Source organism: Takifugu flavidus, chromosome 6 (assembly GCF_003711565.1).
Source record: "Takifugu flavidus isolate HTHZ2018 chromosome 6, ASM371156v2, whole genome shotgun sequence".
NCBI lineage: Eukaryota > Metazoa > Chordata > Actinopteri > Tetraodontiformes > Tetraodontidae > Takifugu > Takifugu flavidus.
In genome coordinates, this window is record NC_079525.1 from 15,674,274 (window position 1) to 15,700,448 (window position 26,175).

At 48.9% G+C, this 26,175-nt stretch overlaps 3 protein-coding genes across 6 annotated transcripts; 1 reads left to right on the forward strand and 2 right to left on the reverse strand.

Annotated features, from left to right (window-relative positions):
- Window positions 1-30: 30 nt before the first annotated feature.
- Window positions 31-4,186, reverse strand: LOC130527343 (stromal interaction molecule 2-like). 2 transcript variants are annotated; one of them, XR_008950983.1, is made up of 3 exons: window positions 3,646-4,179; window positions 3,167-3,464; window positions 32-366 (listed from the first exon to the last, which is right to left on the reverse strand). XR_008950983.1 is itself a non-coding variant. In XM_057035759.1 (2 exons), the coding sequence occupies exons 1-2, from the start codon at window positions 3,276-3,278 to the stop codon at window positions 143-145; spliced, it is 336 nt and encodes a 111-aa protein (XP_056891739.1). In that variant the 5' UTR covers window positions 3,279-4,186; the 3' UTR covers window positions 31-142. The 2 variants fall into 2 exon arrangements, 1 of the variants encoding a protein (XP_056891739.1); XM_057035759.1 differs by having other exon boundaries at window positions 31-366; window positions 3,167-4,186.
- A 1,366-nt stretch (window positions 4,187-5,552) lies between these two features.
- hgsnat (heparan-alpha-glucosaminide N-acetyltransferase) lies at window positions 5,553-15,115 on the reverse strand. The gene is made up of 18 exons (XM_057035674.1): window positions 14,955-15,115; window positions 14,215-14,330; window positions 13,993-14,129; window positions 13,712-13,821; window positions 13,465-13,534; window positions 13,257-13,326; window positions 13,049-13,152; window positions 12,851-12,927; window positions 12,734-12,764; window positions 12,438-12,598; window positions 12,227-12,342; window positions 12,021-12,142; window positions 11,826-11,952; window positions 7,070-7,156; window positions 6,875-6,952; window positions 6,734-6,804; window positions 6,521-6,633; window positions 5,553-6,337 (listed from the first exon to the last, which is right to left on the reverse strand). Exons 1-18 carry the CDS (start codon window positions 15,046-15,048, stop codon window positions 6,156-6,158), a joined length of 1,866 nt encoding a protein of 621 aa, XP_056891654.1. The 5' UTR covers window positions 15,049-15,115; the 3' UTR covers window positions 5,553-6,155.
- Window positions 15,116-16,705: 1,590 nt separating this feature from the next.
- Window positions 16,706-25,960, forward strand: gtf2e2 (general transcription factor IIE, polypeptide 2, beta). 3 transcript variants are annotated; one of them, XM_057035746.1, is made up of 9 exons: window positions 16,725-16,858; window positions 17,644-17,774; window positions 22,338-22,498; window positions 24,018-24,097; window positions 24,358-24,465; window positions 24,637-24,819; window positions 24,972-25,065; window positions 25,341-25,453; window positions 25,539-25,960. In XM_057035746.1, exons 3-9 carry the CDS (start codon window positions 22,339-22,341, stop codon window positions 25,656-25,658), a joined length of 858 nt encoding a protein of 285 aa, XP_056891726.1. In that variant the 5' UTR covers window positions 16,725-16,858; window positions 17,644-17,774; window position 22,338; the 3' UTR covers window positions 25,659-25,960. The 3 variants fall into 3 exon arrangements, with proteins under 3 accessions (XP_056891724.1, XP_056891725.1, XP_056891726.1); XM_057035744.1 differs by lacking the exon at window positions 17,644-17,774 and having other exon boundaries at window positions 16,706-16,858; XM_057035745.1 differs by lacking the exon at window positions 17,644-17,774 and having other exon boundaries at window positions 16,724-16,858; window positions 22,298-22,498.
- Window positions 25,961-26,175: the final 215 nt, after the last annotated feature.

The window sequence follows — 26,175 nt, forward strand, 5'->3', positions numbered from 1 at the left end:
CCTCACCCTCACCCTAACCAAAGGTTACCGTTAAAGCTTGTTGTCAGGGAAACCACATTTGTCAGTGAGCCCAAGGTGTATTTATACTGTTCCTGAAGGATCATTCCACTCTAAAACTGGCCGTGACACCTGTTGGATAACTTTACCCGTTCGGTCTTCTGCTTGCATAAATATCGACATTTAAAACGCAGACGAACGTGTCCCAAAGATTTAAGGGAGACTGGCTGGCTCCTACCTCCACGCTCTCCTCCACCTCGATCCCACCGTCTTTGTCATCATCCATCATCTGGTGGATGTTCTGCAGGGCCTCCAGGCTGTAGCGATCGGCCTCACTCATGCACGGGGGGCTCACCAGCATGCACAGATCTGGAGATCAACAGTTGTGTCATCAGCAGAGGGGCTTTTTGAGCCCTACACAACAACAGACTCATTTACCCTCAGCCTAACCCGTTTCAGCCAGATTCTCAGGAAGATCTCTTGAAGTCTTCTGTAGTTTTCAGACAACAGTAGCGGTAGTTACTTTCACTGTCTGTTACTGACCATTGGAACAGTCCACAATCTCCAGTAGTTCACTAAAAATACTAATGATGACATAAATAACAAATAAGCACCAAGTGAGCAGAAAAATAATAATTATAGACTTTGCTAAACAGGCCAACTTCTGTCCAGACATCTATAAGACATCTATAGATACGATGTGAATCGATGAAGAGAAGTGGCGCTTGTGCTTTACCCCATTCTGCTAATGAGGAATTCAGACTTCACACAGAATAGCTGTTATATAAGATTTCTACAGTGTTCTTCAAGACTGCATCCCAGATCCCAGGAAAAGACGGCACACTGATTTCAGACATGTCAGTGCCGCCTTTCTCTTTTGTTCTTAAACTGCTGTTAAATTGAAGTATCTTTCATTGAAATTTGCTTTCATCTCAACTGCACCAGGGCCCCGACCCTCGGCGCCTGTTGTTGGTGCAGTTCAAGAGTGAAATCACTTTTCACCTGGATGAACAATCAGCTACACAATTTCTGTTGCGTTGACGTCTGACAGCTGTTTCTAACTCGAGGAATCTAAAACTGCTCCGACGTACTCAAAGTTCCCCTGTAGGACATTGATAGGACTGACCTACTGGGAGCTGCTCACACCTCTCCACTGGGACTGGGACACCTCAAAAACTGGGACACCTCTCCACTGGGACTGGGACACCTCAAAAACTGGGACTGGGACACCTCTCCACTGGGACACCTCTCTACTGGGACAACTCTCTACTGGGACACCTCTCTACGGGGACACCTCTCTACTGGGACACCTCTCTACTGGGACTGGGACACCTCTCTACTGGGACACCTCTCAGCTGGGACACCTCTCTACTGGGACACCTCTCTACTGGGACACCTCTCTACTGGGACACCTCTCAGCTGGGACTGGGACACCTCTCTACTGGGACACCTCTCAGCTGGGACACCTCTCTACTGGGACACCTCTCAGCTGGGACTGGGACACCTCTCAGCTGGGACACCTCTCTACTGGGACACCTCTCAGCTGGGACTGGGACACCTCTCTACTGGGACACCTCTCAGCTGGGACACCTCTCTACTGGGACACCTCTCAGCTGGGACACCTCTCTACTGGGACACCTCTCAGCTGGGACACCTCTCTACTGGGACACCTCTCAGCTGGGACACCTCTCTACTGGGACACCTCTCAGCTGGGACTGGGACACCTCTCAGCTGGACTGCACCAACAGGTTGTAACGTAGCTGAATATGAGTCCAGCTGAAATCAGCTCATCAGAGGACTTTGGCTGATCTGGAGGTGAAGCTGTGGAGAAAAAACCTGACGACTGGAAACAAACTGGAATCAGCACGTCAATATTGGATTTAGTCAGCATCAAAATGGAACTCAGCAGAATTATTGTCCCTAAATGTTCCCCCGTGCTCTCCGTGGCACGTGCAGGGTTAGGGTCAGGGTTCAGAGGGTTAGGGTTCAGAGGGTCAGGGTTCAGAGGGTTAGGGTTCAGAGGGTTAGGGTTCAGAGGGTTAGGGTTAGGGTTCAGAGGGTTAGGGTTAGGGTTCAGAGGGTTAGGGTTCAGAGGATTAGGGTTAGGGTTCAGAGGATTAGGGTTAGGGTTCAGAGGGTTAGGGTTAGGGTTAGGGTTCAGAGGGTTAGGGTTCAGAGGGTTAGGGTAGGGTTCAGAGGGTTAGGGTTCAGAGGGTTAGGGTTAGGGTTCAGAGGGTTAGGGTTAGGGTTCAGAGGGTTAGGGTTCAGAGGGTTAGGGTTAGGGTTCAGAGGGTAAGGGTTAGGGTTAGGGTTCAGAGGGTTAGGGTTCAGAGGATTAGGGTTAGGGTTAGGGTTCAGAAGGTTAGGGTTAGGGTTAGGGTCAGAGGATTAGGTTCAGAGGGTTAGGGTTCAGAGGGTTAGGGTTCCGAGGATTAGGGTTAGGGTTCAGAGGATTAGGGTTCAGAGGATTAGGGTTCAGAGGGTTAGGGTTCCGAGGATTAGGGTTAGGGTTCAGAGGATTAGGGTTCAGAGGATTAGGGTTCAGAGGGTTAGGGTTCCGAGGATTAGGTTAGGGTTCAGAGGGTTAGGGTTAGGGTTCAGAGGATTAGGTTTCAGAGGATTAGGGTTCAGAGGGTTAGGGTTCAGAGGGTTAGGGTTCAGAGGATTAGGGTTCAGAGGGTTAGGGTTAGGGTTCAGAGGGTTAGGGTTAGGGTTAGGGTCAGAGGGTTAGGGTTCAGAGGGTTAGGGTTAGGGTTAGGGTTCAGAGGGTTAGGTTTCAGAGGATTAGGGTTCAGAGGATTAGGGTTCAGAGGGTTAGGGTTCAGAGGATTAGGGTTCAGAGGGTTAGGGTTAGGGTTCAGAGGGTTAGGGTTAGGGTTCAGAGGGTTAGGGTTCAGAGGGTTAGGGTTAGGGTTAGGGTTCAGAGGGTTAGGGTCAGGGTTCAGAGTGCAGAGTTCAAGCACAAATTAACCAAAGGAACCTAAATTTAAAGCAAACGTTTCTGACTCGGTTCAACCCTCTAATATGTCTTAAACCAAAACCAACGACATAACTAGTGATCTGGGTTAGTAAAAGTCTCTGTAGTAAATGTTCCATATCTGAATGTGAAACAAGCGTTAGAAAAAGAGCTGCTATCAGCTGTGACCCGTTATTCCTGATATTTACTCACCCGCCTGGTCGATGGCGGCAACTCCACTGGGAGAGATCGAAGCCTGGAAGTCGGCACCTTGGGCAATAATGCAAATTGCAGCCATAGAAAAGTAGCCCAACAGAGGCAACATTTTGTTGTGCTGATTATAATTGTCGTTCAGATCTTCGTTTCCTTTTGGAACTGATGGAAAATCAAATGGCTCCAAGCCACCGAGTGTGTGAGGCAGCGCCAGCGCCAGTCAGCGAAATGTGTGAAGGTGATCTCTGTTGCTATTCCGGGCAGAGCCGGGAGGGAGACTCGAACCCAGGGATTATTTCTTGAAGACAGATAAACTATATTTTAGAGCAAATTCAAAATATGTTAATGAAGTGTCACTCGGTAGATTCTCAGTGGCAGCCAGAACGCTCCAAAGATGAAGAGCGTCCCTGTAAAGGTAAATGAGTGTAAGGAAACAAATACCAGTGAACTATGTGGAGGTGTCAGCAGTTGATACGCACATCGCTTTGTTTGTTTGTTTGTTTGTTGGTCTCACTAAGAGGTGGCACATAGTCTCTGCATCTATAGAGATGTGGAGATTTGATGTTGAGTGTTTGCCTCTTTTCTCCGGCTGCTCCCTGTGATCCTGCCAACAGTCTGTTAGGGTCCCAAACATGCAGCTGTCGTGCACGAGGGTCGTTTAGTGAGCTCCCCGTTGACTCATTAGGCAGTTAATCACCTTCATCTGAGCTGAGGAAGCAATATAAAATGATGCCTAGCGTGTAAAAAGAACAAATTGAAGGTAACAGGATAGTTTAGGAATAGGCTGGGATGTCTGACTTCTACCTGGGTGGGTAGAGTTGTTTACAGACATACATCATCTAGTTACTAGGAAATAACCTCAACCTACACAAACCTAAACAAAACTGTTTGTGGAAATGTTGCGTTTTGACACAAAATGGTGCTCAAATGTCCTCAAATGTGTACCATTACTTTAGCAGCAACAAAGTGTCAGGTTTCATTCCAGAAATGTGGCAGCGGTATAAAAATAGTCCCCACCCCACACCACACACACACACACACACACACACACACAACATGGTTAGGGGAATGAGAGATGTACTCCCAGTCTCTCACTATACAGACCAACATCTGTGTAGCCTTTCATGAGAGATCGAGGCAAGGCACTGGCCGACGCATGTTAGTCCCCATTCCACCTCCCACTGGCTCACATGATCCATATCAGAAAGGAGAGGAGGACAGGGTATAAGAGGCAGGATAGGTGTGGGTGTGTGTGTGTGTGGGGGGGGGGGGGGGCTGGGTTAGGGTTAGGTTAGGTTTCAGGGTTAGGGTTATATGTGTGTGTATGTGTGTTGTGTGTGGCGGGGGGGGGTTGGGGGGGGTGTTGGTTAGGGGGTTAGGGTTGGGTTGGGTTAGAGGGTAAGGGTTGGGTCAGGGGTTAGGGTCAGGGTTAGGGTTAGAGGGTTAGGGTTGGGTCAGGGGTTAGGGTTGGGTCAGGGGTTAGAGGTTAGGGTTGGGACAGGGGTTAGGGTTGGGTTAGGGTTAGTGGTTAGGGTTGGGTCAGGGTTAGGGTTAGTGGTTAGGGTTGGGTCAGGGGTTAGGGGTTTAGGGTTGGGTTAGGGTTAGTGGTTAGGGTTGGGTCAGGGGTTAGGGTTAGGGTTAGGGTTAGGGTTAGAGGGTTAGGGTCGGGTCAGGGGTTAGGGTTGGGTCAGGGTTAGTGGTTAGGGTTGGGTCAGGGGTTAGGGTCGGGTTAGGGCCAGGGTTAGGGTTGGGTCAGGGTTAGGGTTAGAGGGTTAGGGTTGGGTCAGGGGTTAGGGGTTTAGGGTTGGGTTAGGGTTAGTGGTTAGGGTTGGGTCAGGGGTTAGAGGTTAGGGTTGACACCACTGAAAGGGTGAATTCAGTCTCAATATCAAAAGAAGCTGGCTCTCTTGTGTGCATAAATCAGTAAGCTATGATTCTTTCAAATAGGTTTTACACTTCTTTACACAGATTCTGATGCATGTAGAAAACAATGAAAATAATATTATAAAACAACCCCAATAGATTGGTGATGCGTTGAGAGATTGCAGGTTTGAAGAGAAGCACCACTGAAACGGGGAAAGATGCACGTTGCTATTATTGGTAATTATGCTACAATAGGTGATTATGTTGTCCACCAATAAACTCTCATGAGTATGTTGCTCAGAGAAGCTCTATAGAGAACTGAATTTACGATGACGAGTTTTCTGTGTTTAAGCGGACGACACATACAGCATCTACATCTGCCTCAAAAGGGACAAATGGAACAAAAAGGGATCCAAAAAATTCCACCTCAGAACACAACTGTAAACTAAAAATGACCTCTATGTGATTACAGCGTCCACAAACCGAATATACAGCTAATATGAACTCAAACACAATTACACAATGTGTTTCTTACTTTTATTTAGAGTGTAATTTTTTGGTAAAAAATGATATGACTCTGGAGGGACATAAACATGGGTACGATACAATGGGAAGGCATTCTGTTCGGATAAGAGACTCAAGTGATATACAAAATCAGACTTGATAAGAAAAATACAGGTAAAGAGCAGCTGTGCACCACTGGTGAAAACACAAAAACTGATTGGGATTAAAAAGAGATCAGATAGTTGCAAAGAACAACAAAACTACAGAAAAGTCAAGCTAAGAAATACCTGTTATGGAGGTGGTGAACGTACATTCTCTTGGTTTATTGCCACTTACACAAACAGCAGCGGGGATTTCTCCCACTCCCATCAGGAGCTTAATAAACCATTCGTCCACCACCCACGGCCGCATTGACTGATAGAAGACAAATGAACCAGCATTAATAACAGCCGTAAAAACGGCCTTAAACAGTGTTTGTTTTATCTTTGTTGTCATAGCAACAATTCCCTACCGACGGTGAAATCCGATCACCTCTCTGGCTCAACCCTGAAAAGCTCCAGCATTTTGCATGAAATTGAAGTTGTTTAGCTCCTTGTTTTGCTCGTGGTGTCCTGCTCCACACCTAAATTTTCAAGAAAACCTTCTTTCTGTATAGAACATAGGAGATGAGGACCCAACAAGATGTTGCTACGAGGTTCTGGGTCAGGTGCTCAGAGTGGGATTGGCTGTTGCTCATTTGCCAGCGGAAGGGGAAGTAGTCCTGAAACACCTCGTGGCCCACGTACACAAGGATGGAGTTCATACCTGCAAATACAAGCAGGTCAACATTTACTTAAACCCCCAAAATGAATCAGAAATGAGGAAAACACCATAATCTGAAGACTCCAAATTTAGTTAAGTAGCCCTAAAATTCCAACAGGTAGTTCCGTCTAAATGGGTTCATTTCATCACAACCCACAGTAATTGTGACACGGTGCTCAGTCTCACCTGGGAAAAGGAAAGGTGCGCCGGTCCACCACTTCTGAACGTCTACAGTGTAGTAGATGAGCGCCAGCAACACGTATGCAAAACAGGCCAGTGTCGTCACGTAGGACAGAGACCTTAATGCACACATGCAACCATTAGTCTAAATATTTGCTTGCAACTAAAGAAAAGTGCCGGAAGCTCCCTTCCTTTCCCAGATCCCGCTGGAAAACCCACCATAAGTTCTTGTTGACAGGAATTAGGCCCTGGTTTGTGGAACAGTTGGTGAGAACGGCTGAAAAGACGCCCTGTAGTTTACAAGAGACGTTGTTACTCACTTGAGATTTGAACACGTGTCCATGCAGCTGTTGAACTTACCAATAAAAAGGCCCAAATTAAAAACCTTGATATTATACCTCGATGAAGATCTCTGTAGTGCAAGATAATTTTTCCTGCCTGAAGACAATTTAAAAGCTACTTAAGATATATAACCATGTTACAATTCATCAATAATTGTACAAAATGAGGGAATAAATGGAGAGTTAAACCAATGCAGACACATTCAAAACAAACCTGTAAGCCAAGAAAAGTCATGAGGATGGAGTTGATGCTGCCAAGAATTCCCTCTGGATCATACGGCACGTGAGTGGCATAAATCACCTGAGTACAGACACACAACGCAGTTAGAGGACATTCTTTCAGGTCTCGATTGGACAGCAAAGGTGGAAGACATTTTGCCTCTTGGGTGAAGAAAAGAAGGACCATTGCCAAAATAATCCTGTTGGTTTCAGCCTGGCACCACTGTGGGACAGAGGATGGTCCACCCACAGGCAGAAAAAGACAAACATGGTTTATGTTGCCAGTACCATGACAAATGCACAGAGAAAGCAAAGAAGCACAACACAAGCATGTGACACAAGAGAGCCGTCTCCTCTGGACAGGACTGAAACGTCTCCTCTGGACAGGACTGAAACGTCTCCTCTGGACAGGACTGAAACGTCTCCTCTGGACAGAACTGAAACGTCTCCTCTGGACAGGACTGAAACATCTCCTCTGGACAGGACTGAAAACGTCTCCTCTGGACAGGACTGAAACGTCTCCTCTGGACAGGACTGAACGTCTCCTCTGGACAGGACTGAAACGTCCCTCTGGACAGAACTGAAACGTCTCCTCTGGACAGAACTGAAACGTCTCCTCTGGACAGGACTGAAACGTTCTCCTCTGGACAGGACTGAAACGTCTCCTCTGGACAGGACTGAAACGTCTCTCTGGACAGGACTGAAACGTCTCCTCTGGACAGGACTGAAACGTCTCCTCTGGACAGGACTGAAATGTCTCCTCTGGACAGGACTGAAATGTTCATCTACACCTTGAGGACTCATTCAAGGAGAGCAACAGGAATGCTTTAGCCACAGAAGATGATGGGAGTAAAATGGTTTCAAAGAGGGTAAAGAAGCCTGACATCTTTGTCCAGGATATTCATGTTCAATGCTCCTCCTGCCGGTAGAGAGATTAGAGAGACTTTAGATTTTAGTGGAGAGCCGTTAGCACAACAGGTTGGACCTGTTCAAGACAGCTGCTGTAGAGGGTTAGGGTTAGGGTTAGCTCCTGATGGGTTAGGGTTAGGGTTAGCTCCTGATGGGTTAGGGTAGGGTTAGGGTTAGCTCCTGATGGGTTAGGGTTAGGGTTAGCTCCTGATGGGTTAGGGTTAGGTTAGGGTTAGCTCCTGATGGGTCACAGGGTTAGGGTTGGGTTAGGGTTAGCTCCTGATGGGTTAGGGTTAGGGTTAGCTCCTGATGGGTTAGGGTTAGGGTTAGGGTTAGCTCCTGATGGGTTAGGGTTAGGGTTAGCTCCTGATGGGTTAGGTTAGGGTTAGCTCCTGATGGGTTAGGGTTAGGGTTAGGGTTAGCTCCTGATGGGTCAGGGTAGGGTTAGGGTAGCTCCTGATGGGTTAGGGTTAGGGTTAGGGTTAGCTACTGATGGGTCAGGGTTAGGGTTAGGGTTAGCTCCTGATGGGTTAGGGTTAGGGTTAGCTCCTGATGGGTCAGGGTTAGGGTTAGGTTAGCTCCTGATGGGTTAGGGTTAGGGTTACTGATGGGGTTAGGGTTAGGGTTAGGGTAGCTCCTGATGGGTCAGGGTTAGGGTTAGGGTTAGCTCCTGATGGGTTAGGTTAGGGTTAGCTCCTGATGGGTTAGGGTTAGGGTTAGCTCCTGATGGGTCAGGGTTAGGGTTAGGGTAGCTCCTGATGGGTCAGGGTTAGGGTTAGGGTTAGCGCTTCCTGATGGGTAGGGTTAGGGTTAGCTCCTGATGGGTCAGGGTTAGGGTTAGGGTTAGGGTTAGCTCCTGATGGGTTAGGGTTAGGGTTAGCTCCTGATGGGTTAGGGTTAGGGTTAGCTCCTGATGGGTCAGGGTTAGGGTTAGGGTTAGCTCCTGATGGGTTAGGGTTAGGGTTAGCTCCTGATGGGTCAGGGTTAGGGTTGGTTAGGTTAGCTCCTGATGGGTTAGGGTTAGGGTTAGCTCCTGATGGGTCAGGGTAGGGTTAGGGTTAGCTCCTGATGGGTCAGGGTTAGGGTTAGCTCCTGATGGGTTAGGGTTAGGGTTAGCTCCTATGGGGTTAGGGTTAGGGTTAGCTCCTGATGGGTCAGGGTTAGGGTTAGGGTTAGCTCCTGATGGGTTAGAGTTAGGGTTAGGGTTAGCTCCTGATGGGTCAGGGTTAGGGTTAGCTCCTGATGGGTAGGGTTAGGGTTAGGGTTAGCTCCTGATGGGTTAGGGTTAGGGTTAGCTCCTGATGGGTCAGGGTTAGGGTTAGGGTAGCTCCTGATGGGTTAGGGTTAGGTTAGCTCCTGATGGGTTAGGGTTAGGGTTAGGGTTAGGGTTAGCTCCTGATGGGTCAGGGTTAGGGTTAGGGTTAGCTCCTGATGGGTTAGGGTTAGGGTTAGCTCCTGATGGGTTAGGGTTAGAGGGTTAGAGGGTTAGGGTTAGCTCCTGATGGGTTAGGGTTAGGGCTAGAGGGTTAGAGGGTTAGGGTTAGCTCCTGATGGGTTAGGGTTAGGGTTAGGGTTAGGGTTAGCTCCTGATGGGTTAGGGTTAGCTCCTGATGGGTTAGGGTAGGGTTAGCTCCTGATGGGTTAGGGTTAGCTCCTGATGGGTTAGGGTTAGCTCCTGATGGGTTAGGGTTAGGGTTAGAGGGTTAGGGTTAGGGTAGAGGGTTAAAAGGGTTAGAGGGTTAGAGTTAGGGTTAGCTCCTGATGGGTTAGGGTTAGGGTTAGAGGGTTAGGGTTAGCTCCTGATGGGTTAGGGTTAGGGTTAGCTCCTGATGGGTTAGGGTTAGCTCCTGATGGGTTAGGGTTAGGGTTAGCTCCTGAGGGGTAGGGTTAGAGGGTTAGGGTTAGGGTAGAGGGTTAGAGGGTTAGGGTTACGATCGGTGCCAGAGTTTGGTCCGAATTGCTGGCAGTAAGTCGAACTCGTTTCCGGTGAGGGTTGGCCTCCGCCAGGGCTGCCCTTTGTCACCAATTTCTAGGTGCAGTCATGGTGTTGAGGGGATCTGGTTTGGTGACCTCAGGATCGCGTCTCTGCTTTTTGCGGATGATGTGGTCCTGTTGGCTCATCGGCCCGTGACCTCCAACTATCACTGGATCGGTTCGCCGCCGCCTGTGAAGCGGCTGGGATGAGAATCAGCACCTCCAAATCCGAGGCCATGGTTCTCGACCGGAAAAAGGTGGAGTGCCTTCTCCGGGTAAAGGAGGAGATCCTGCCCCAAGTGGAGGAGTTTAAGTACCTCGGGGTCTTGTTCACGAGTGAGGGAAGAATGGAGCGGGAGATCGACAGGCGGATCGGTGCGGCGTCCACAGTAATGCGGACTCTGCACCGGTCCGTTGTGGTGGAGAGCTGAGCCGAAAGGCGAAGCTCTCGATTTACCGGTCGATCTTCGTTCCTACCCTCACCTATGGTCATGAGCTTTGGGTAATGACCGAAAGAACAAGATCACGGGTACAAGCGGCTGAAATGAGCTCCTCCGTAGGGTGGCTGGGCTCTCCCTTAGAGATAGGGGGAGAAGCTCTGCCATCCTGGAGGAGCTCGGAGTAGAGTCGCTGCTCCTCCGCGTTGAGAGGAGCCAGATGGGTGGGGCTTGGGCATCTAGTCAGGATGCCCCCTGGACGCCTCCCTGGTGAGGTGTTCAGGGCATGTCCCTCCGGTAGGAGACCCGGGGAGACCCAGGACACGTTGGAGAGACTATGTCTCTCGACTGGCCTGGGAACGCCTGGGGATCCCTCCGGATGAGCTGGAGGAGGTGGCTGGGGACAGGGAAGTCTGGGCTTCTCTCCTTAGGCTGAGACACCCCCCGCGACCCGACCGGATAAGCGGTAGAGAATGGATGGATGGATGGATGGATGGTTAGGGTTAACCCATCCAGGAGCGGGTTAGGGTTAGGGTTAGAGGGTTAGGGTTAACCCATCCAGGAGCGGGCTGAGTCTGTCTGGGTACCTCCAGAGGAGGAGGCTACTATTGTCAAAAACAAAAGCACACCCTGGTGATACGGAGGCACTGGAAACAGCTAGAACCAACCTGAACCGGGCCATTAGACAACATCCTGACAGGTGAACCACATCCTGACAGGTGAACCACATCCTGACAGGTGACCAACATGATGGCAGGTGACCAACACGATGACAGGTGACCAACACGATGACAGGTGAATACTTGATGACAGGTGAACCACATGATGACAGGTGACCAACATGATGACAGGTGAACCACATGATGACAAGTGAACCACATGATGACAGGTGACCAACACGATGACAGGTGACAAACACGATGAGGTGACCAACATGATGACAGGTGAATACTTGATGACAGGTGACCAACATGGATGACAGGTGACCAACACGATGACAGGTGACCAACGCGATGACAGGTGACCAACACGATGACAGGTGACCAACACGATGACAGGTGACCAACATGATGACAGGTGACCAACACGATGACAGGTGACCAACACGATGACAGGTGACCAACATGATGACAGGTGAATACTTGATGACAGGTGACCAACACGATGACAGGTGAACCACACGATGACAGGTGACCAACACGATGACAGGTGACCAACATGATGACAGGTGACCAACATGATGACAGGTGACGAACACGATGACAGGTGACCAACACGATGACAGGTGACCAACACGATGACAGGTGACCAACACGATGACAGGTGACCAACATGATGACAGGTGACGAACACGATGACAGGTGACCAACACGATGACAGGTGACCAACATGATGACAGGTGACCAACACGATGACAGGTGAACCACATACCCGTGAGGAGGGATTCTGATAGATGTGTTTCTCTCCGAGCAGCCATCGGTCAATGAAGCCAGCAGCTCCACCTGTGCAGTTTGGGAAGAGCCCCATGTCTCCGATTCCACCCGGGCCCAGATACCCCCTGATCACAAGAACTCCTTCAGTTTTGGAGTCAGAAGCAGAAACTGATGCAAACGCACATGGACTCACGTTGGACAGTCGGGTACAGGAAGGAGGAAGGTGAGAAACAGCCAGACGCTTTCTAAGAGCAGCACACACACCCAGGCTGGCCAATACAGCAAGACCTCGATTCCTGGAGACCACCAAGCATCCTGAACACAGGCCAGAGGCTCAAGAATTAGCACTGCTCTCTCTACTGACACATTTAGCTTAAAACATACGTCAGTCGAACTCACCGTTGTGAAGATTTCAAGATGAGCCCTCGCCACCAGTAGATCCAGACAGGCGACAACCAGGTAAGCCAGAGCCAAGCGCTGCAGCACCCCTGGGATCCGCAGGGTGCCCCAAGACACTGGCAGGCGTCAATGAGCATGGAGCCAATGCGTGTCAGTAGTTTGAACCTCCTACATGGTTTGAAATAGTCTCAAGAAACATGTTTCCACTCACACGGTCCCTGGCAGTAGTTTGGATTGATGATGAAGAGACCGATGAGGAAGAGCTGAAGGCTTCTCCATGCAACTTTCCCCAGCAGGGAGAGGCGTGTGGAGCCTGTCCGAAGGAGAGCGTGGACCGACAGGGCGATGGATGTTCCCATTATGAACATAAACCTGATGAAAAGGAAATCATATTATTACCTGAAGAAACTAGTCTGGTCCCAAAATGCTGTATATTTATGTCGAATGTGGGGAAGACGGGTCCAAAATAACCCTGCTATCGACACACTACATGTAGATGCGGATTACCAGGGAAAGACTAAATCTGCAACAGTTAGACCTGCAAAGAGATTTAAAAAAGAGTTCAACTCCAGGACGTCATGCTCTGTGGAGGTAGGCGGTAAGGTTGGAACAGGTGACCCTCACCATTCCAGCTTTCATGTCTGAAGAACCAGTATCGGCCACCTCCGTAGTTCACAAACACCATAATGACCAACGAAATCCTGAGGAAACCAAAGAAAATACTCCATTTTACATTATATGACAATGCCGTCCAGTAGAAGCAGGAGAATTAGCGAATGGTGTTTCATGTCATGATGGAATCCTAAACTACTGATTACTTGCCCCCTGAACGTATCCAGAGACTGCAGCCTCTTGCTGGATGTAGGAGGTGGCAAGAGGATGTTTTCAGTCACTGGCACTGTGTTCCTGCCAGGGGAGCCCAGTTCCTTTAGGGTGAAGAGTTTAAAAGTGCATCAATAGGGAGCCCGAATCCTCGCAAAGCAAATAATAATGGTGTTGAGGAACAATACGTTAGCTTTAACAGACTGACCGAGTTGATGAGCCTCTCTGTGTCCATTGTGCCCCTCAATCGGAAGAAGAAAGCTCTTACAGCATGGAGCCTGGAGGCATCAGGTGACACAATCAGTCATGCTAATAGCTCTAACCCGGGAATACAACACGCACATGCACTGGCAGCATCTCTAAGGCTGCTTTAAGACATCTGGAAGATTTCGACCCAGTATTTAGGTTGTTTTTACCCAAGTAATGTGTTTCCAAAGGCAGACGCCAAGGCCAGGCCAGTGTAGATGAGAAAGGCTACTAGGATGGCTGTGTGAAGAGTGACATGGAACAAATGAGAATGTGACCGTCCGAGCATCCTCTGTCACAGCGTCGGGCAGAGTTACTCACGTATGTTCAGGCAGAGTTACTCACGTATGTTCAGGCAGAGTTACTCACGTATGTTCAGGCAGAGTTACTCACGTATGTTCAGGCAGAGTTACTCACGTATGTAGCTGCTGACGGGGTCTGCGAGAGTCACGATGGAGCAAGTGACGACTGAAGAGTTCTTTACCCACAACGAGTAGATGCCATGTTCTCCAAAGTGGAAAGGAAGCCTGTCAATTAAAAATCATCATTATTATTTTATTTTTTAATTATTTGTGAAGATTTCACTTGTTTAAAAGCAATGTGGAAATGAGACCCACTAATTTGTTGGTTTTCATTCGACTAGTTGCAATTGGTTCTGAATATACTGACATTTCCAGGACACGAGGAGCTTGACTCACGTGCACAGCACCAAGTCGTCAGCAGTGCGGTTCAGCTGCAGGATGATGGGATGCTGCGTGGCCACAGTTAGATTTAGTGAGCTGGGCTGGCCAGGAACACGGGCTGCAGGTAGAATCCCCGACTGCTGGTACACACACTAGCACACAGACATGGGCCTCCACATCAGAAGGACCAAACTAAAACACACCATGATAGGATTGAACAAGGAGCTAAAGGTGCACCTGGTAGCAGTGCTCAGACACCCACGACACCATCACATCAGAGTCCAGCTCACTCTTGACAGTCAGAGAAGCTTTATCCATCCCCGGGACGGTCCGCTTGTGACCGGGCAGAGAGGCTGGCGGGTGATGGGGAGGAGATATTCTTTACATCACTTAATAGCTAACGAACTTGTTCAAATATACATGTAGCCATCTATTGTGACTGCACCTAGCTGCTGCTACAGAACTCTCAAAGGTGCCATGTTCTCCGACACCGTGGACAGCAGGAGGCTGAGCCAGGTCACATGCCGAATGGACCCAAGCGCCACTGACTGTTGCTCCACCGGCTACTGTCAGATACACCTCGGTTCATATTTTCACATTCATTTTCATATGCAAATAGTAGCATTTTAGCTCAGAGCTAATAGCAGCTCCGGTGTTTGCCAGCAGTGCTTCACCGGAAGGTTCGGTGCACCCGGAGCCGAACTGTGTCCGGTATCCAACATAAAACCATCTTGGCCGGGAAGAGAACTTCAAATTCTTTGGTTGACGTTCTGACTGGACCGACATGCGTTTACATTTCTGTTGCAATCTATATTTGACCGATTTGGTTGATGGTTCACTTAAGAGAATACTAAAATATGGTATACGTTTGGGCCGAAAATGATATTATGGACTTGATGGTTTATGAATGCTTATTTTCATTACCAAAAGCAAACCCAATGCTGGTCTGCAAATGGGTTCGGACCGGTTCTACTTGCCGTTAGATAAGGCTGCCCGTGGTGCCACGCAGACGGCTGCGGCCAGAACAAGCGTCGCCAAGGCCAACATGGAACTTTCTCCAGACGGCTTCATCTCTTCCAGCTGCCACTTCAGCAGATGTGGCTTCTGCTTCTTCTTCTTTGGTTTAAACGGCAGTTGTCCCCATATTGTTGCACTACTGCCACCGTCTGGTCCTCTAGCGCACTTACATCCTGTTGAATAGACCAGCACAGGTCAGACATTTAAACACCCTTTCATCCCACCTGAACTTTCTGCACAGCTCAAATTGTTCTTCTCATCCCCATCCACCATTCCCAGTTTCCTCAGTCATCCATCATCAGTTTTCCCGACTATACTTCCTGTATATTAAAAGCCCCTGTTCTGTTGTTTCCATGTGTGACAGTGCTCACATAGCCCACTTGGATGTTTCCCCACAATGTAAAAGGTACCGTTGAAGCTGCTGTGCCTGATTCTTAACCTTGTTATTATAAGCTAATGTTCCCTGCTATTTCCCCTCTCTTCATTGAGTTGACCCTCCTTTGCATTTAACAAAGATACCTCCCCTTGAATTCTGCTTCCCAGTTCTGCTGCCGCTGCTCTTTTGCTCTTTTGCTCTTTTCTCCCACACAACACTCGTGTATCTTTTTTCTTGTGGTTGTTTTTATGAATCACTTCCGGCACAAACTGGAAACAACAGAACAGGGGCTTTTAATATACAGGAAGTATAGTCGGGAAAACTGATGATGGATGACTGAGGAAACTGGGAATGGTGGATGGGGATGAGAAGAACAATTTGAGCTGTGCAGAAAGTTCAGGTGGGAGGAAAGGGTGTTTAAATGTCTGACCTGCGCTGGTCTATTCAACAGGATGTAAGTGCGCTAGAGGACCAGACGGTGGCAGTAGTGCAACAATATGGGGACAACTGCCGTTTAAACCAAAGAAGGGGTGCAAGATATATTTTTGTTAACTTGTTCTTTAACTTTTATGTCGTACACTGAGACTTGAGTGAGTGCCAGTATTTTGTTCATCCTGTAATGGGTCACATGACAATAAGGAGAGTCCGAGAATGATCTTGGTCATCTGAGAAGATACTTTGTTTTGGTGCCAAACTGTAACCAAGAATATTAATACATGTGTGAATCAATAAAGGTGAGTCATTAATGTAAATTTCTCCATCAAAAGGCACTTTACAAAATAGGTTAGTGTCAACGTGAAACAAGGGTAAAGAATGTGTGTGTGTGTGTGTGTGTGTGTGGTGTGTGTGTGTGTTGTGTGTGTGTGTGTGTGTGTGTGTATTGTCAGATGTCTGGATATAAGCAAGTAAAATTTCAGGGAAAAGCAGGATTACAGCATTTAATCTCTAAAATGTATTCAAGAGTGAAGAAACACACTCCAGCACTGTAAGTAACGTGATTTCTTTGATTGGATGCCACACGCCAATAAACCAAATAAGAGCAGCAGAATATGATCATCACAAATAGCACACTTATTTATGGTACCGAAAGTGTGAACATTGTGGGTTTCGGGAAACGGTGGTAAATTCCCTCTTCCAGTGTCCAAGGTACCAGGAGGAGAGATTCCCCCTAAAAAGGCCACGAGAGAACTAAGGTACCGGTTAATTTAACAGTTATCGAAGAGGATGTTACATTTAGGGCGATTTTTTATTTTTAGAAGTGAAGAACGGGACTTGGTGAAACGAATGTAGCGCTGCACACTCCGGTCCAGAAGGTGGCGGTAATGCACCTGTTAGCTGTTTGCCAAGCGCCATAAAACCACAGAAGAAGACGGTGATGGTTGGCCAGTGACAACAGAACCGTTTGGGTTGATAAAAGCGGTTCGCATTAAAGCAACAAGTTAAAGCGCAGAGCCTGGTGCACAAGACCGGCACGATCGGTGACACAAGGTACAATTTGTATTTACGAGGCATTTCACAAAAAATGGTTGTTAGTCAACGCTTGTTCCACCCAACTGTTTCATCGTTTACACAATCGCACAGACATTTACTCGCGCATGGAAAAAATCACAAATTTAGCCGATATTTTTCCAGTTGATTTGGGTTTAATATCCACTACTTAATATTGGTCTAACAAATTAGCTACACGGCCTATAAGTTAGCCACGGCTAACGAAACTCTTGATGTATATATGTAATCTAATATGTAATTTATTGTAACGGATATGATTCAGTTTTTAATTGTTTATACTTTTTCCAGTTATCTAAAGCCTTTTGAACCCATTGCAGTATAGGATTTGTGCCAGTGAGTTTTGCGTCTTTAATAAAGACAATTTTGAAAATATATATCATTGTATAGCATTCCATGCTATGCGTGTTACGTCATCAAAGCCGGAAGTCCGATTTATGCCGCCATGTTAGACGGAAATGATGGAACATTGTGAAAACTGTTGCTTTGGGTCATCATAAATATGTTTCTTTTTAATTCAACGGAAACCAACTGCCATCCGTTGAGCTAAAATAGGTGGCTTTCTGCGACTATGTAGCAAACGTTGCAGTTTATTAATCCATTATATTAGGAGGGGAAAATGGTGTTGTGAGATCATGAGGTATAGGGTCGAATAGGTAGTGTAGTAGTGCAAGTAGTTAAGTACAGAGGAGCCATCCATTAGGTTAAATGTCATTCTACCCTACCAGTATGCTTAATTATTCTGTTGATATCTCCCTACTCTGCAGAACAGAAAGCCAGGAGTGACAGACTGGCGATAGATAGGCAGACATAGCTGTCCTCTGGAACTGTGCCTTACTTGTGCAGTCAGCTTCAGCAGCAACTCTGGCGCATCCATAAACCCGCCAACATTCATTCAGTAAGCTGTGAATTCTAAGTCCTAATTGCTAATTACATGTGTTGGTGCTTCAGATTTTACTCTTGCCGCCTTTACATGCACACAAGAAAAGCAAATTTCTGCAGTAATTTGATTATATAAAATGCGGCATAGCCCAGACTAATCCAAATATAGCCGGACTGCCAGCCGTGGTTGCGATTCAACTTATGAGAGCAGGTAGATGGCGAGGTGGCGCATGTGAACTGCGCATGAGCTTCATTTCCCTGATGTTGAATCATGGCAAGGGCGCCAAGACCGCCAGGATGCTGATTCACAGGCGAATTATCTGATGTGTTCACTCATCCATCGCTGCTGTTGGTGAAGCCCTGGCTGCTACCGCGCTGGCTAATTCTTTATGGGCTGTGGTGACGTACAGAGTGTTTGCCGCCCAACAAAGCCAGACGGTGTAAATCGTCCCCTCGAGGGAGCGACGTGGTTGGTCTCCACCCATAAACTGACCACTGCAAACTGCTTATACACGGTTGGGCTTTGCCTTCATGCAAGCGTCTTGTGCACCAGCACACGAGCAGCATCGCCCACTTCTCCGTGGTGAGGCACCGTTTGCCTAGGATGGTCTGCACTAGTGTTGCACCTGCACCTGTTAAGATGGATCATGCAATCACAGATCACGTGCACGTGCAGAGCAGTTTGCAGCGGTTGAATTGTGGCTGCGGTCCGGCTACATTCAAACGGCCGATTCTGCTCGAGCTACGACGTCCATGTGCATTTTCATTTATTAATTTATGCACGTAAACGCACCTGATGTCTGACCGTGCAGCAACTGCATACTCGCTGTGGACACGCATTCATTTATTTTGTTTCGTCCATATGATAAACAGCTGTATACATTTATCTTGTAAAATAGTTTTCATTGAATCATTTGTAAATACAAAATAAATCCCACCAAACTGGAGAAATGACATTGTGAACTCGTGTGTTTAGTCTACATCCACTGTCGGTTTCTGGAGCCGAACCTGGAAACATGCTAGCTGTCAGAGGGCTACAGAGGGCTACAGAGGGGCTACAGAGGGCTACAGAGGGGCTACAGAGGGCTACAGGGGGGCTACAGAGGGCTACAGAGGGCACAGAGGGGCTACAGAGGGCTACAGAGGGGCTACAGAGGGGCTACAGAGGGCTACAGAGGGGCTACAGAGGGCTACAGAGGGGCTACAGAGGGGCTACAGAGGGCTACAGAGGGGCTACAGAGTGCTACAGAGGGCTACAGAGGGCACAGAGGGCTACAGAGGGCTACAGAGGGGCTACAGAGGGCTACAGGGGGGCTACAGAGGGCTACAGAGGGGCTACAGAGTGCTACAGAGGGCTACAGAGGGCACAGAGGGGCTACAGAGGGCTACAGAGGGGCTACAGAGGGCACAGAGGGGCTACAGAGGGCTACAGAGGGCTACAGAGGGGCTACAGAGGGCTACAGGGGGGCTACAGAGGGCTACAGAGGGCTACAGAGGGCTACAGAGGGGCTACAGAGGGCTACAGGGGGGCTACAGAGGGCTACAGAGGGCACACAGGGGCTACAGAGGGCTACAGAGGGGCAGAGGGGCTACAGAGGGCTACAGAGGGGCTACAGAGGGCTACAGAGGGGCTACAGAGGGGCTACAGAGGGCTACAGAGGGGCTACAGAGTGCTACAGAGGGCTACAGAGGGCACAGAGGGGCTACAGAGGGCTACAGAGGGGCTACAGAGGGCTACAGGGGGCTACAGAGGGCTACAGAGGGGCTACATACAGAGTGCTACAGAGGGCTACAGAGGGCACAGAGGGGCTACAGAGGGCTACAGAGGGGCTACAGAGGGCACAGAGGGGCTACAGAGGGCTACAGAGGGCTACAGAGGGGCTACAGAGGGCTACAGGGGGGCTACAGAGGGCTACAGGGGGGCTACAGAGGGCTACAGGGGGCTACAGAGGGCTACAGAGGGGCTACAGAGGGGCTACAGAGGGGCTACAGAGGGCTACAGAGGGCTACAGAGGGGCTACAGAGGGGCTACAGAGGGCTACAGAGGGCTACAGAGGGCACAGAGGGGCTACAGAGGGGCTACAGAGGGCTACAGGGGGCTACAGAGAGCTACAGAGGGGCTACAGAGGGCACAGAGGGGCTACAGAGGGCTACAGAGAGCTACAGAGGGCTACAGAGGGCTACAGAGGGCTACAGAGGGGCTACAGAGGGCTACAGAGGGCACAGAGGGGCTACAGAGGGCACAGAGGGGCTACAGAGGGCTACAGAGGGGCTACAGAGGGCTACAGAGGGGCTACAGAGGGGCTACAGAGAGCTACAGAGGGGCTACAGAGGGCTACAGACAGAGGGCACAGAGGGGCTACAGAGGGCTACAGAGGGCACAGAGGGGCTACAGAGGGCTACAGAGGGGCTACAGAGGGCTACAGAGGGGCTACAGAGGGCTACAGAGGGCACAGAGGGGCTACAGAGGGCTACAGAGGGGCTACAGAGGGCTACAGAGAGGCTACAGAGGGCTACAGAGGGGCTACAGAGGGCTACAGAGGGCTACAGAGGGGCTACAGAGGGCTACAGAGGGCTACAGAGGGCAACAGAGGGGCTACAGAGGGGCTACAGAGGGCTACAGAGAGGCTACAGAGGGCTACAGAGGGGCTACAGAGGGCTACAGAGAGGCTACAGAGGGGCTACAGAGGGGCTACAGAGGGCTACAGAGAGGCTACAGAGGGGCTACAGAGGGCTACAGAGGGGCTACAGAGAGGCTACAGAGGGCTACAGAGAGGCTACAGAGGGCTACAGGGGGGCTACAGAGGGGCTACAGAGAGGCTACAGAGCGCTACAGAGGGGCTACAGGGGGCTACAGAGAGGCTACAGAGGGGCTACAGAGGGCTACAGAGCGCTACAGAGGGCTACAGAGGGGCTACAGAGGGGCTACAGAGGGCTACAGAGGGGCTACAGAGGGCTACAGAGGGGCTACAGAGAGGCTACAGAGGGGCTACAGAGCGCTACAGAGGGTTACAGAGGGGCTACAGAGGGCTACAGAGGGGCTACAGAGAGGCTACAGAGGGCTACAGAGGGGCTACAGAGGGGCTACAGAGAGGCTACAGAGGGCTACAGAGGGGCTACAGAGAGGCTACAGAGGGCTACAGAGGGCTACAGAGAGGCTACAGAGGGGCTACAGAGGGCTACAGAGCGCTACAGAGGGCTACAGAGGGCTACAGAGGGCTACAGAGGGCTACAGAGGGGCTACAGAGGGCTACAGAGCGCTACAGAGGGGCTACAGAGAGGCTACAGAGGGCTACAGAGAGGCTACAGAGGGCTACAGAGAGGCTACAGAGGGCTACAGAGGGGCTACAGAGAGGCTACAGAGGCTACAGAGCGCTACAGAGGGCTACAGGGCTACAGAGGGCTACAGAGGGCACAGAGGAGCTACAGAGGGCTACAGAGGGGCTACAGAGGGCTACAGAGAGGCTACAGAGGGCTACAGAGGGGCTACAGAGGGCTACAGAGGGCACAGAGGGGCTACAGAGGGCACAGAGGGGCTACAGAGGGCTACAGAGGGCTACAGAGGGCTACAGAGGGGCTACAGAGGGCTACAGAGGGCACAGGGGCTACAGAGGGCTACAGAGGGGCTACAGAGGGCTACAGAGGGCTACAGAGAGGCTACAGAGGGCTACAGAGGGGCTACAGAGGGCTACAGAGGGCTACAGAGGGGCTATAGAGGGCTACAGAGGGGCTACAGAGGGGCTACAGAGGGGCTACAGAGGGCTACAGAGGGGCTACAGAGGGCTACAGAGGGGCTACAGAGCTACAGAGGGCTACAGAGAGGCTACAGAGGGGCTACAGAGGGGCTACAGAGGGGCTACAGAGAGGCTACAGAGGGGCTACAGAGCGCTACAGAGGGCTACAGAGGGGCTACAGGGGGCTACAGAGAGGCTACAGAGGGGCTACAGAGAGGCTACAGAGGGGCTACAGAGGGGCTACAGAGGGCTACAGAGAGGCTACAGAGGGCTACAGAGGGCTACAGAGGGGCTACAGAGAGGCTACAGAGGGCTACAGAGGGGCTACAGAGAGGCTACAAGAGGCTACAGAGCGCTACAGAGGGCTACAGAGGGCTACAGAGGGGCTACAGGGGGCTACAGAGGGGCTACAGGGGGAGGGGGGGGGGGAGAGGGCTACAGAGGGCTACAGGCCAAGGCAGCGTAGCCACATGTGGAAAACAGCAGTGGGTCCCAGGTCCAGTCGGCTGGGCGGCTGCAGAGACCAGCCTGCAGCTCAACTTCCAGCACTTTGTGATCAAAGTAATCATTAGTTGCTTCTCTGCTGAAGTGGCTGATCTCACTGGAGAGGACAACGTTGCCATTTCATGGGTAAATTGGGAATTATTTGCAGCAGAAGCGCCGTTATTACTTTTCCTTCTAACATGGCGGTACAAAGATGACGTAGGTGCGTGGCCTCTCCGGCCCTTTTAAACTGCAGCTCCTTGTAAGATCCTATGTATGGTTTACATTAAAACAGGCTTTATTTCTTATCATTTACTTTTAGATCCTTTCTTGTTGTTAATATTTTGGCCCTTTTCATTCAGTATGGATCCATCATTATTGAGGGAGAGGGAGCTCTTCAAAAAAAGGGCTCTTTCTACTCCAGCTATAGAAAAGAGGCCAACAAGCTCCGATTCTGGATCGCACAAGAAGAAGAAGCCCAAAGTTGACAAGGAGAGCTCCTCAGGGTCCAAAGTGGGTGCTGGTAAGACTTGTCGAACATGTAATATGATATCTATACATTTCAGGCGAGTCTTGTCCCAAACTCCACTGCTAGTTGTTGCAGCTGCCTTTCAACAGGAGAAAATTAAAGCTTTTTTGTGACACAAAAATAAGTCCACAGTTCATTTAACAAGGTTTATTTTAATAAAATTCCAAGCATAGCAAAAGGGGAAAAGAAATAGGCGGCGACGTCAATAAAGATGTAGATATTAAGGTGACGAGGTGAAACCGTGGTCAACAAAAAATGGGAGAGCTACTTTCCTTTGCATCCCGTATACGCCCTCCATAACATATATGTTAGTCAGACAAATAACCACAATCCCTCAATGTTGCTGGTTACCATGCCGACCATGATGACAATTACACAACCCATACTAATCACACCAGTACATTTCAACACGAGATCCTCCTGGAGGATCCCCGTGGATCTTCTGTGGCGTGATGGTGTGTGGAACCCTGACCCTACTAACCCTAACCCTGACCCTGACCTTACTAACCCTGACACTGACCCTGACCCTAACCCTCTAACCCTAACCTTAACCCTAACCCTAACCCTCTAACCTTAACCCTAACCCTGACCCTAACCCTGACCCTGACCCTCTAACCCTAACCTTAACCCTAACCCTGACCCTGACCCTCTAACCCTAACCCTGACCCTCTAACCCTAACCCTGACCCTCTAACCCTAACCTTAACCCTAACCCTAACCCTCTAACCTTAACCCTCTAACCTTAACCCTAACCCTGACCCTAACCCTGACCCTGACCCTCTAACCCTAACCCTGACCCTACTAACCCTAACCCTGACCCTGACCTTACTAACCCTGACACTGACCCTGACCCTACTAACACTGACACTGACCCTGACCCTAACCCTGACCCTGACCCTGACCCTCTAACCCTAACCTTAACCCTAACCCTAACCCTCTAACCTTAACCCTAACCCTGACCCTGACCCTCAAACCCTAACCCTAACCCTGACCCTCTAACCCTAACCTTAATCCTAACCCTGACCCTCTAACCTTAACCCTGACCCTAACCCTGACCCTGACCCTGACCCTTCAGGCTGTGCTCTCCAACAAGCAGCCCAGTGCCAGAACCATCCACATGGCATCAGGACCTGATGGCCATCAGCTCCAGTCCCCATCCTAATCTTTACATTACTGCTGACATACATTAAGCATGAGCATTAGCACACCATTGTTCTTCTAGCATTAATACAAAATGAAAACAATAGTGTTGCGTCATAATCATTCTCTTTGTCTTGGGTTTGGCTCTATGTGATGAACATGAGCAGATTCCTAATGAGACCATCCCAGTAACGAGGGGAGAGTTCCACGTCTTTATGCTGCTTTATTGATTGAGCTCAGTGTTGCACTTCAGTCATCAAAGTCCAGTTTGGCAGCTTCTTTATGAACAAAGATCAAATCTATGCATCCCACACTTAAATGGTCATTTAAGCACATTCATCTTCCTAATTTCCCATTTTTCTTTTGCATTCCAGATTCTAGCAGCAACTTTAACATCAAGACAAGCTCGGGCTACAGGTTCGGATGTCTCGCCAAAATAGTCAACTACATGAAGGTCTGTCTCTGGGACGTCCCCTAACCCTAACCCCCTTTGGCTTCTGTTAGGGTTATCAAAGTTAAAACAAAAGCTTCACCTGAGTGAGTGCTGAGGTTATTGTTAGGGAATTAACCAGCAGTTTAGTTCGAAATGTGTGACCTGTCTGTCAACTGCTGCTAGTTAAGCCTGAACTAGTAGTGACCGTTGGATGTAAGGCGTGTAATGAGTTCAGGAGTTTGTTGGCACTCAATGCCGGGGTTTCTGTGCTTGATCCTCAGACAAGGCACCAGAACGGTGATACACATTTCCTGACTCTGGATGAGATTCTGGATGAGACCAAACTACTGGACATCACCTTGAAACAGAAACAGTGGCTCATGAATGAGGTAGATTCTGTATTGTTTACACAAACACCTCATTAATGCAAAGCCAAAGCTGCTACCTGCCAAATCCACCCATATATGTACATTGGAGACATAATGAGTGAGGATGCTGCTGTATTTTTGGAAAGTTCTGACATATATGGACATATTTGCTTTGCCTTCTGTCCAATTGAGGCACTGGTCAATAATCCGAAAATTGAAGTGCGGGATGGGACGTATGGCTTCAAGCCCAAGTACAACCTGAAGGACAAGAAGGCGTTGCTGAGACTGCTGGACAAGCACGACCAGTTGGGTTTAGGAGGAGTCCTGCTCGACGACGTGGAGGAAGGGCTCCCTAACTCGGCCAAGGCCATCAAGGTGACTCCGTCCGTCTATTCAAAGCTGCCATTTACTGAGAACTGCTGCACACATCTGCTGTGGAGGCGGCTTTGCTGTCCGAGAGCAGCTGAAGTGAATAAAGTTGCAATGGAACAAGTTTGCTACCGTGATTAAACATTATTTGTTCACAGGCTTTAGGAGATCAAATCATCTTTGTGACAAGACCGGATAAAAAGAAGATCCTGTTCTATAACGATAAACACTGTCAGTTCACAGTCGATGAAGGCGAGTAGGAATCTTAAATAAGTTAAGTTAAAACAAAGCTCGTGAAACAACAAATCTTTATTTATTATGATGTGAATATTAAACATAATCACAGAAAACATACGTAGTTATTCCTTTTTCTGAATGTATTATTGTTCTAGTATGGTTGCTGTTATTAGAGCGAGTTTATTCCAGTATTTCTCTTTGTGTGATTGAGTCATGCCCTGCACCTTTACAAAGCTAACGCTGTATTAGCTTTATTAGCGTGCTCAGTCATTTTCTTGAATAAATCGCAGAGTTCCAGAAACTGTGGCGGAGCGTTCCAGTTGATTCCATAGATGAAGAAAAGATTGAGGAGTACCTGAATAAACAAGGCATTTCCTCAATGCAGGAAACTGGGCCCAAGAAGGTGATCAGAGCCCCCACCATGTTTTCTGAGGCTTTCTAAAGGCTTTCAAATATCAAGTTATGGATCTGTGTTCTCTGCTCATCAGTTGCCCATTCAGAAGAGGAAAAAACAGGGCGTTCAGAGGAAGAGACAGTTCAAGACCCACAACAACCACCTGGCAGGTATCCTGGAGGATTATTCCGAGGGAGTTCCTGTGAAAAAATAAACCCACCAGGCTGTTTCCAATGTACACTCTGTAAATACAATGAAGCTTGACTAGTTCCCGTTTGTAGTTTAGTAAGGTCACCGGTTTTGGTTCCAATGTCTATAAAAGACCATTGAAGACATCAAATTAGTCATGTCACCCAGCTCTGAACACTCTTGACATTCTTTTCCATGGCTCAATGCAGTGATGGACAATTTTCTTTTAATAAATGATTGTGTACAGTTTTACATTTCACTTGTTCATTGATAAAAATGCCCACCAGAAATGACCATTTACTCAATAAAGGGACGTGTTTCTGTTGACTGATCTTGAACAATGAGTGAGGATAGAAACTGCTGTGAAGCTGAAAGTCCAGTTATCTTATTGGGAAAGTGAGTTAGATCTGGTTAGTTGTGTGTAACCACACCTGTGTCAGTGATCCATCCTGTCATGTCCAATTTTATTCCTTTCATTTGGACATTTATGACCAGTTATTGGTTTTTGTCTAAGGCATTTTTCATAATCCTGTTACATGTGC

What these genes read in the sequence shown, in the direction of transcription:
- LOC130527343 (XM_057035759.1), bottom strand. Translation starts at nt 3,278, where the DNA reads ATGTTGCCTCTGTTGGGCTACTTTTCTATGGCTGCAATTTGCATTATT. An exon ending in TGCCGCCATCGACCAGGCGG is followed by an intron (nt 367 to 3,166) that starts GTGAGTAAATAT and finishes GTTGATCTCCAG; the next exon opens with ATCTGTGCATGCTGGTGAGC.
- gtf2e2 (XM_057035744.1), top strand. Translation starts at nt 22,339, where the DNA reads ATGGATCCATCATTATTGAGGGAGAGGGAGCTCTTCAAAAAAAGGGCT. An exon ending in AGGGTCCAAAGTGGGTGCTG is followed by an intron (nt 22,499 to 24,017) that starts GTAAGACTTGTC and finishes TTTGCATTCCAG; the next exon opens with ATTCTAGCAGCAACTTTAAC. An exon ending in AGGAAACTGGGCCCAAGAAG is followed by an intron (nt 25,454 to 25,538) that starts GTGATCAGAGCC and finishes TCTGCTCATCAG; the next exon opens with TTGCCCATTCAGAAGAGGAA.
- hgsnat (XM_057035674.1), bottom strand. Translation starts at nt 15,048, where the DNA reads ATGAAGCCGTCTGGAGAAAGTTCCATGTTGGCCTTGGCGACGCTTGTT. An exon ending in TCTCTGGATACGTTCAGGGG is followed by an intron (nt 12,928 to 13,048) that starts GCAAGTAATCAG and finishes TGGTTTCCTCAG; the next exon opens with GATTTCGTTGGTCATTATGG. An exon ending in CAGACATGAAAGCTGGAATG is followed by an intron (nt 12,765 to 12,850) that starts GTGAGGGTCACC and finishes ATCTCTTTGCAG; the next exon opens with GTCTAACTGTTGCAGATTTA.